Raw genomic sequence first — 11,367 nt, forward strand, 5'->3', positions numbered from 1 at the left:
TTCCTAATATTTACGGATTGGCAATCAAGCTGAACGTCAACAAGCAGTCAATTTCGTTTCAGTGGGTGGGCTGGGAAATCGTCTTAAAAATATTGTAGTTTTTATACTGTTTTGATTCCAGCTGAACTGACTGATATATTTAGAGTTGAAATTCATTTGTGATTTCCAGTTTATTATTTCCAGTTTAGAAATTTTTCCTGAAATGAAAATGTCTTAAATATTTGTATTCGCAACAGGCTTAATAAGTACGTAATTCGTATTGATACTTGTCACTTACAAAATAATCCGCGAACTGTTCAGAACTTATAGTGTGACAGTTTCAATAAAGTTTCTCTACTGAATGTCTTAAATTGTTTTTTTAAAATTATTTATAATGTTTGCTAAGTAAAATTTAGTGTCGCGCCTTTTTCAACTAGAGTTTGATCTATCTTATACTGAATTTATAATTGATGCTAGTTCAAAATTGCTATTTAAAACTTCGCATCTAGATTTGACTAGTTATTGTGTATATTTATGCAGGGTAATATGTAGATTTATTCGTTATAATAAACAGTAATACAGATATAATAATTTTGTAAAACAAATACACAGCTAATTACTTCCTTTCTCAGTGTATTGCTATAAAAAATTTTAATTGCTTATTAAAGTTCGAACTAAACCTCATTTTATCTTTAAAATAACTTATGCTCTGCACCTTAAGAGTTAACCAAAAACGCTACTGTTACCTAACTCGGAATGTTACAGTAGTAGAACATTTATCAAAGTTTAAAGTACTATTAACTAAGCTTAAAATGCTAAGTTAATGTTCACACAAACTCTAGAATAAGGATTATCGAATAACTAGGTTTTGTTTTTCATGATAAACATGGTGTTCTAAATTTTTTTGTACTATGAATATTTTATATGTGTTGCCTTTGTGAGTTGAGTTTTTTAAATTTATATTAAGTGATGATTTTATATTGGTTACTCAATTTTTATTACATTATTCTGGGATGCATAATATATGCTTATTTAAATAAAAACTCATGAATATGCAATCAATAATTGATTCACTTGAAGTAGAATTGTAAAATTAAATCAATCATGTTTAGTTTAAATCTTTTCACCATCAACTTAATTAAAAATGATCTAAATTATATTTAAAATTTCCTACTTATTCTTAGCTCAAAAGGTTACTCTTAAGCTTTATAAAACTATATATACTCTTTAATTGATCAAAAGTCACCATTTTATGCATTTCTCAGTAAGTAACAAAGTATCGAAAATGCATCAAATAATTTTATCACTTATCCTTGTATGTGTGCATCTGACCACATAGATTCAAAATCATTATTTTTGTCTAGGTTATTTAGAGAAGCGTTACCTCAAAACTTTTAGATTGAATGTCGCTCAAGACTTTTCTTTGCTACTTTATACTGACCATTTTGTAGTGCATTTGCTTCTATTAAAAATCATCATCTTAAACTGTTTGGTAAAATAAAATTAGTTATTTTTCTAATCTGGCTCAATTTATCAACTAAAGAAATGCACTTGACATTAAACCAGGTGTTTTTCTAAATTCAACCGCTTGCCAGACTTGCATAAATAAAAAAAAAAATATTTAAGAAGTAAATTCTGCTTACTTAAAATTGCGGAATAAAATCAAATAATTTTGATCATTTAGGGACAATTAATGAAGAAATTTTGGTTTTAATTTTTCTTGTTAAAATTCAGCTTTTTTAAATTTTCTTGAAATTTTAATTATGTTCTTTATATAAAACTGTTAGACATCCTTTTTTTTCCCTCAAAGTTTTGGAGGTCAAAACTTAAGATCCTCTGAAATTTTGAGAAAAAACGTGAGTTTACAACTGTGCAGGCAATACTTTTGTGAAATGAGTGAGTTGACACTTATTTTATGTTTTATGTTCACACTAACTATTAAGATACAAATACTTCCAAGCGACCTTTGTTTTTTCATAAATATTCAGTATATTTTCATAAATAGTTTATATTTTCATAAATAGTTTATATTTTCATAAATAATTTATATTTCATAAATAATTTATATTTTCATAAATAATTTATATTTTCATAAATAGTTTATATTTTATTGCTCTTATGTTGAGATTATTATTTACAAAGCACCAAAATATCCAATTAAATAAATACCAATTAATACCAAAATATCCTTCTAAAATCTCTAAGATGCATTTCTATGAACTAGGCATAAGTAAATTAGACTATTTTTGCAGGACACTTATTTTGTTTGTGTTAAAAATGAATTTCAAAAAAGGCTAACAAAAAAGTACCATCTCAAAGTATAGTAATAAGTAAAGATAAACAAAGCCAGGTCACCAAAAAATTTAAAATTAGTAAGGAATACAAAAAAATTTATTCTGGCTTCTAAAATTTTAAATTTTAGTTCCTTTCCTTTAGCTATAGACTTAGCGTTTTACCATTCAGGTTTATTTTTATAGTTTAGTAGTTACAAATAATTTATTACTAGTAGAATATTATCATACCAATTCTACCACTTATATGTATCTATAATAATTCATAGAGTTTCTGTTTGACTGTGCATCTCTCCTATGACTTCAAAATTGTCATCCTGAAATTCGGAAGAGACAAATATAGCTCCTGTTCTTTAAAAATTTTAATAATTTTATTCGTTCAAAACTTTTGAAGAATCAATTTTTCTAATAGGTTTGGTATTGTTACAAATTAAACTTAAGACTATTCTAATTTTTCAAATATTTAAACTATAATGTCATTTATGTGTGTTAGCTTTCAGAGATTTTAAATTTAAGTGCAAGATTAATTAAGAAAATTGCTTCATTATGGTAAATTTTGACTATGGAATTAGCCACAAGGAATAGCATCATTTTCAATCTTGTAGATATATTTAATCTCCATTCAATTTTGGACTTGACGTCAAAAACTAGCTTTTGACATGACATATCAAATAACTGTCAATATCTGACAAAAATTATTTAAAACTTTTTTTGTCATCAGGAACATTTTATTAGAAGTCAAGTTACATAATTGTTTAAGTCATGCACAATACTTTCATTTTAATTATTACTATAGTTATAATTGAATCATGTTATTCATCATGTGGATAAAATAATGCAATATTTATTAAAACTATTAACTGCATTATCAGAAAACATTCAGTTTATGTAACAAAAATAATGAGTTATAAATTGATATCAGTCTGAAATTTTAATTCTCTTTATGCCAATGTTTCAACAGATTTTTTAGCTTAGTTCACCAATAATTTTAACTGATCTTAATTTGTGAAAATCTTTTTGATTCTCAATAATTTTAGTTTGTGTTTATGATTACATGAACATTATCGGTGGATCATGATTATGATACATTCCATGATTAATAAATTAATTTTTTCAATGAATTAATTTAAGTTTGTTATCAAAATTTATTATTAGAAATTGTTGTTAATTTGTTATTAGTAATTTGTTGTTAGGAAAAATTTCCTAGTGCATGTTAGTTATAATTTGTTAAATTTAATAGTTTTAATTTAATTATGCAAGGAAATTTATAAAGATAATGATTTTCGACAGTAATTCTTAACAAAAACGAGTTTTATATCAAAATAATTTAAGAATACAGTTGATTGATTACTTTTAATTTCATGTATACTTTAGTTTCTAATTACTTTATATTTATCATGGCTAATTATTTTCTATTTCAAAATTTCGGGTTTTGATAATTGTCAAAAACTAAGTCAAAAGGGGATTTTTATTGTGAGAGTTAAAACCACCAATTGTCAAAAACTTATTAACACTGATTTTAGTGTTTTCGTTTTGAACATAATGAACATAGTGGTGTTGATTAATACATATTTATTGATTCACTTTCATTTATTTCACTATGAAGTCTGAGATTTCAACTAGTATTTAATATTCTGAAAAGGTCTATAGTTCTTTGAGCTTAACTTTTGTTACATTTTAAGTTAAAATATATGACTGGATTATGCAATATTACAGTTACGTTTTGTAACTTAAAAAGGGAGAAGTTATTATTTTATAAAATTTCATTTGTTTATATTTGAATTTTCAGAAAATTCACAATGTCTTCTAGAATGGATTTAATGGATCTTGCTCGTCATTTGAGGCAGGAGTCTTTATTTGTCAATTCAGAAAAACAAAATTTGCAGAATTTAAATGAAAAAGTAAGTATTTTGTCAAAGAGCTTTTATTTTAGTGAAAAAAATTTCTATTTCTCATGAATTATACTTTTTTGTTGTGTAGTTTATTAATTTTTATTATGTTTTATTCATTTACTTTAAATTAAAATGTGAAATGTTTTATTTAAAGAAAGTTTTTGCCCTAGAGATGCACAATCTTTGCTGAAATGTTCTATGAAGGCCCTTTTCCTTCCAGCTAGAAATTGGAAAAAACAATATAGCCAACCTGCAAAACTTTCTTTCTGTAAACTTTTTTTAAAAAATATTTAAATTATGACATTAAAATTCCAAAATGTATAGGTACTAATTAAATTTTATAACAGGGTGCATAACATTTTTAAAAAGTGCTTAAAGTTGCTTATTTTCGATTATCGTTTTTTAAAAGCCCTCAAAGGTGCTTTTTTCATTGGGTGTTTTTAAAAAGTGCTTAATTTTTCCTTTTTCAAAATGAGATTTTTCCTTTACCATGTTGATTTTTGCTTCGAATTATGCAAAAAGACGCAGTTCACATTGTTTCATTCAACGTTTTCATAATTAATTCAACCCCAAGCTATTTTGGCGTATAGTCAGTCTGTAGTGTATGAAAGCGCCATTCGTGTTACAGGATTCAAAATTTCATGATTTTTGACAATTGTCAAAAACTATGCCAAAAGTTTTATATCTTTGCTTTATTTCAGGTAATGAAAGCCGCAGAAAACTTGTATCATTTGTCATGGATTGCTCGTCAACAAAGACAAATTCTCGACAGTCTCCTTTTGTCACACACTGATATGAATCTTTCAGCCTGCTACCAAAGATCGAATGGTGTAGAGGGCTCAAACTTTATTGACTCCTATAAGCATCTGGGAATAAATGATTGCAATTATTCAGAATTCTTGCAGCAGCTTCGAGAGAATCCCAAAATCATTGCAGCTTGTTTGTATTACGGGGAGAAGATTGATATCAACACAATGCACAACGTTGTCAACATAGTAATGACCGCAATCTATGGCAATTGTATACTACCTGAAGATGAAGTTCATGCACTTACATTGCTGAAAGAGCTTATGTCGTTGCAGCTTGCTATCAGTGACAATCCAAGGAGATTATTAAGGCATGGATCTTGTGCCTTCAGCAGAGTTTACAAGATTTTCAGTGAATGCTTATTCAGTGCAAAAATATTTCTAACTGCTGCTTTACATGAACCTATAATGCACTTACTGATGGCTGACGATCTATTTCTGGATATAGACCCTAGCAAAGCCGCTGTGAGATTCCATCCTCAAGAGCGCCTTCGCCATTTTGGCAAAGAGGGCACCCCTGAGTATGCTGCTTCTCTGCAACGCTATCGCAACTGGACAATCAGTAAACTAGTTAGCATAGCCAATCGCTTTATTGAAGAGATACGTAATAATCTTTATTGCTTTCCTCAGAGCTTGTCTTGGTTGGCGCGGCAGATGTATAATATAGTAATGAAGGCTAAGAGAGTGGAAGTGAGAGAAGTCGGGGCCATGTGCGCAGATCTTGTGTTTGCCTTTTTTATCTGTCCAGCCATTGTAGATCCTGAGTCTTATGGGATTACAGATATTCCAATAAGTTATATTGCCCGGTTTAATCTCATGCAGGTGGCTCAAATTTTGCAAGTGTTGGCCATGTCGAAATGGGAAGAAATTGATCCTAAACTTATGGATTTATATGGAAAATTTGAGAAGGTAAAGTTATCTTTTATTTGTTTATTTATGTTTTATTTGGTAATTATATTATTTTATCTATAGCTTAGGACTGCAAAATGTTAAGAAAAGTTATATTCCTATTCAGTTATCAAAATCTTTGTGCTGAGATTTAAGGGTATTTTTGATCAAAAGCCCTAAAGTGATTTTTTATTTTTGCACCTAAATAAGTTTATCACATCATTTGATATTGTTGCATTGAGTATATAATACTGTTTGTGTAAAGACATAGCCAACACTGATACTTCTTTTACTCTTTTGCTTTTAAACTCTACATTCAACCACATTTAGAATTTTGAAATCTCTTAAAATTTTAAAAATAGTTATGAAGCAGAGTTTCTTACACATTAGGAATATTGGGAAAAGTCATGAAAAACTATATTGGACAAAAAAGTCTTGGCAAAATATTATCTTGTCCTTAAACCTGGAATCGACAGAGACATTTTTCACTCTGACAAATCTCGTAAAATAATGCGGTAGTTCCCGCTCTTATTTGTGGTTGTACTGATTATAAGAAACTAATAAAATTAAGTGCAAAATAGACAATTATTTGGTTTAATTTATATTATAAAGTATATTTGAGCGTTTTTTAAAAATGTTTTTATTCAAAATAACGTAATTTAGTTAGATGTAAAATTTTATATTTTTTTAATTTAAAAATTTTTGTTGATTTTTTTTATTGGGTTATAAAAAATAATTATTAAATCACTTTTTAAAGATTGGCAAAAAAGTTTTATAATTATGAATGAAATTGCTTTTATTTGGGTAATTACTTCCAGAAACGTGGCTAAAATAAATATACTCAAGGTTCGCTAATTAATTTATAGTCAAACCCGCTTTCATGTTTGAAAATAGGTAAGAGTGTAGAAATGGGTGCTATTATCATCCTCAAATACGACACTTTTCAGCAAAATATAACCTAAAGAATTTCTTAACGCAATAAATTTTTGTTCTCTATTAACTGGTTTCAAAGAGTACAAAATTTTTGTATTAAAAAAAAATTGTATATTCCTCCATTATTTTTAATTTTGTATGTTTTAATGATATTGCATTTAAAAAAAATCGGGGTCTGTCTGTTTATAAGTCTGTTATAATAACCGCCGAAAGAAAAAGTAAAGCATTCCTCTACAACCTATTAGGGACCTAACTTTCATGGATGTAAATGCTCTATAATTTCTTGCACAATGGTATGATTATGATAATGTGGTCAACATTGCTCATCCACTTTATTTCCCAGACAAGCTGGCTTCAGGTCACTGGAGATTCAGCCCAAGTCCTTAACAATGACAACTCACTACCTTAGCCACAGAGCCATTGCAGCTTTCCAATTATTTGTACACTTTTAAGTAATTTTTTATAACTGTTGTCTTAATAATTATTTTTATTTGTTTTTATTTTATTTTATTAAGCAGTTTATATGTTCTTTAATAGTAGTTTTTAAGTTATTCTACAAATAAGCTTATTGTTTTATTTGATAAATTAAATGTTCAAAATAAATTGACTAAAATATTGAATAAATTATGTTTTTAACAGGATTGCATGTCATCATTGTTGGATTTAATATTGGAAGGAAGCGCAACTGACTCGCCGGCTGACCTTGTTAATCAGTTTCAAGATTTAAACAGATCAGCTGTTTTAATAACTGAATCTGAACTTCTTTCACTAGTAAGTTAGAGTTTTATAACATTATTTACTGTTTAAAATCTGAAGGACAACAGTGATTTTAGAACATGCCAAATTGTGTAAGAAGACTGAAAATATATAAATACATTTCTTACATTTAAAAAAACGGAAAACAATCAAAATAAGGAAAAGTTATAATCTCATAATCAGCTCACACAATTATATCCAGAAAAAAGAGTGCTTTCTAATATTGTATTGGTATAGCAAAGCAAAATATATCAATACAATAGTTTTTTATTCTTTTTTGTCTAGTCATTGTGTTTTATATATATATACACACACACCTCTATGTATATATTGTGTGCATGTTTGACAAAGTTTATTCACTTCTTATAAGTTATAAAAATACTTGTCAATAGTAATTTATGATGTAACCTGAATTATGAAATGGAGTATAACTATGTAATCTTAAAATGTAACTAATAATTTTAAGGTTTTAGTTAGTTTTTTTTATTCAATTTATTATGCTCATCTTTTTATTTTTTGCCTAATATTTTTTAACAAAAAAATCCCTAAATTTATTTTATGATGCAACTTTGATATCACCAAAATGGCAGCTAAATTGTCTTGGTATATGGAAAAACACAAAACCTAAAGACTTAAAGATCTTTATTTATTTATGAGTATTATTTGTTTTTATTTCTTTTAAAGTAAAAACACATGCCCAATTAATTACTTATGGCTTTATAGTCTATTTTATTCTTCTTTTTTTTTCACTTGTGTTTGATTTACAGAAAGTCACTTCCAGCTCTGTTTTGTATGTCTTGTAGTCAGCTTAATTATATAAGGCATTTTTCTGTATTTATCTTTTTATTTATTAATTATTTTGTTAAATCAAACTNCTTTATATAAAGATAAGATCAAGAAATTCCTTTAGATATATAAAAAATATATATTTATATATATAAATGATATTAATAATAAATTTTTTCAGGTTTCTTTTCTGAGATCTGTTGAAGCAGAATCATCAGATACCACTGTAAAAAAAACTCTGTATGCGATGATTAATCATTTGCCCACTACTTCTCTGACTGCTACCTCTTTGCTAAATGGAAATGGGGGCCATCTTACTCCTGGTACAAGTACATCTGATACACATCCCCTAACCCCTTCAACTAAGCGCAGTTTTCTAGGAAAAGGTGATTATGTTCATTTTCTTTCCATATTTTTCAGTAGTCTAAATTCTTCATTTAATAAAATTTGTCAAATTCTTATATTTTTCTATGATTACTTTAATGAAGTGATTTTTTTTCCTCTCAATCTGACAATTAGGACATTGATATTTGCCTTTTAGTTTAGTTATTTTTATCTATTTTTTTTAAAAACGATTCTGTAAGGTTCCTTTTGTAAATAAATTGTTAGTTAAGGGTCTGAATTCTAGAATTTCATTTATTTATTTTATTTTTACAAAAAAGGGTTTTTTGTTTTCAAATGAAGAGTTAGATTTGCCAGTTACTTCAATAGATTTTGAACTTGCAAAATACTAAAGTTTTATTGCGTTCTTTTGTTTTTAGTTGGTCGTAAAAGCACTAAACTTGCCAACACTATTAGTCAAGAAAACCATGTGGATGAAGCAAATGGCCTCTCAGAAGTGGATTCAGGCTTAAACTCGAAGAATCATCTGGAAGATGTACTAGTTGTTCCTATTCTAGGCCTTGATTTTGATTGTCCTGGAATGCTGAATGAAGAAAAGGTAATTTTACTTTTAGCTTCCGCAAATGTGTTTTACATTTATACTTCTTTTGCCTTTCAACCAAAGGAATTATTTACCAAATGAATGTTAATAAGTACACAGTTTCCATTGAACAGGGAAAAATTAAGGAAATTTTATCAGTCAAGAGGGAAAAGTAGGGAACAAATCGGGAGGTTTAACTAAAATACCACAAAAGTCAGGGGAATTTAATTTCAATTTAAGGTATTTAAAAGTCAAATATGTTTGTTTTAAATTGTTCTTATAATAATTTTTTTAAACGGTTTATTTTACACTCGTATATCAAATATATGTGTTTAATTTGATTATGAACTTTTGTACTGTATATATATTAATACATTTATGTAAGTGTAGTGTATTTTGTTTAAGTATAAGTCATGACTTATGAATTAATAATGAAATGTATTCTTTCAATTACTAAAATCAGGGAAATTCAATAAAATAATTTTGGAAAATCAAAAAATTTTTTTTAGTGTTTATGACCATCTTGATTCACAGAAAACCTATTATTTCATTCATTTAATGAACTCTATTCATTTAATTTATGTAACCTTTTAATGTTTTGTCTTTCGACTTCAAATTATTTCTATCGAGTATATAATTACACTGAAGATTGGTTAAACTATTAGTGTATTTATCTCGTTTTCTTGAAATACAGGAAAACTACTCAAATTAAAAATAACTAGTCAAAGGGGTAAGTAACAAAAAAGAATATATTATATCAACATGATGATTACATGACAATGGATGATATACTACTACACTAAATGTAGATGTCTTATTTACAAGAATCTTTATGACAGTTACAATTGACAATTAATGATACCATCTAGTAGTGGTTTTTGGTTTTTCCACAAATGTTAAGAGGAGAAGCGTTTTGAGTGCTTATATTGGAAATTGATAGTGTTCTTTGTATTGTAGGGTAAGTAAAAACATCATGCAATAAAAAAATTAAAGTGAGGGCCAAAAAATTCAAACTTGAGATTTTTACGCATTTGACATTTCTGTATAAGCTATATATTGTAAAAAAGAAAAAATCTTAATTTTTAAATTTCTTTTTTTTACTAACAGTTTTCTGACATTCTATTCTATCTTAGCATTGATAGCGTTAGCAAGATAAAGAAAGTAGTTGTAAAGACACTATTTTTGAAATTTATTGTAAAGTACTAACATTGTTTTTCTTTTTCAATTGCATTGCGTCATAGTGATTAAATACTCTAAAAATGGTTCCTTAAAATTGTTACAAGATGTGTACTTTTTAAAGGAAAAAATTAGAAAAGATACGTAGAAGGATATAGCAGTTAGCATTATTGACATGTCTCGTGAGAGCTGCCTTCTCGCAGTGCTCTCCAGAATGCATGTGACTAAGAATTAGATTGTTCTATGGTATAAAGTTAAGAGTTAATTATAAATTTGGGACTTCCCCTTCTGGTCTGGCTGGCGCCTCTCAATGTCAAGAGGATGATGCAACTTCTTTTAATATTACAAGATGGTGAATGACGTAATGTTCGAAGCTATTACACTCAGGGTTGCAAAAAACCCACCTGCCCAATAAAACCCGCCCGGGTTTTACTGGGTATAACCCACTCTGAAAAACCCGGTAAAACCCACCCTAAAGTGGGTTTTTCTAAGATTGATTTCTTTTTTCATCCCCTGTTATATTAAAGAGCTATTCTATTGAAATATATATGTAATCTAGCCTAAAAAAAAATTAACCTACAGTGAAGAAACTAATTGTGTTGAAGACTGGAGAGTCACCTTGCTGGCTAGATTTGACTGTATGGCCATTGATTCGCTTTCTATGCAAATAAAAAAATTTCCCCTAACATTTTTTAAGATTAAAATATAAATAAAAAGTAATCCTGTGTTAAAATAAGTTTCAAATGTGTGACGTATGTGAGTACATATAACATTTTGTATCATGATATATGAAGAAACTTTTTTCAGACTTTCACATCAATTTATTTGTATTAATTATCTATATGAAGTCAATTTATAAATTAAACTTAATTATTAATATTAAAATAAGTTTTTTTAAAATAAGGTACTTATCCCTGCCCTCTCTTTTGAAAACCCTC

At 27.6% G+C, this 11,367-nt stretch overlaps 1 protein-coding gene across 1 annotated transcript in view; it reads left to right on the forward strand.

Moving 5' to 3' along the window:
• Nucleotides 1–14: 14 nt before the first annotated feature.
• LOC107453947 (GTPase activating protein and VPS9 domains 1) overlaps nucleotides 15–11,367 on the forward strand; it is a gene marked incomplete in the record, with an annotated part of 46,699 nt that continues 35,346 nt past the window's right edge. The window contains 6 exon segments of the mRNA XM_071182759.1: nucleotides 15–245; nucleotides 4,060–4,171; nucleotides 4,864–5,877; nucleotides 7,429–7,560; nucleotides 8,513–8,717; nucleotides 9,093–9,271. Coding sequence (XP_071038860.1) covers nucleotides 4,070–4,171; nucleotides 4,864–5,877; nucleotides 7,429–7,560; nucleotides 8,513–8,717; nucleotides 9,093–9,271 — 1,632 coding nt within the window.

Source organism: Parasteatoda tepidariorum, chromosome 6 (assembly GCF_043381705.1).
Source record: "Parasteatoda tepidariorum isolate YZ-2023 chromosome 6, CAS_Ptep_4.0, whole genome shotgun sequence".
Lineage (NCBI taxonomy): Eukaryota > Metazoa > Arthropoda > Arachnida > Araneae > Theridiidae > Parasteatoda > Parasteatoda tepidariorum.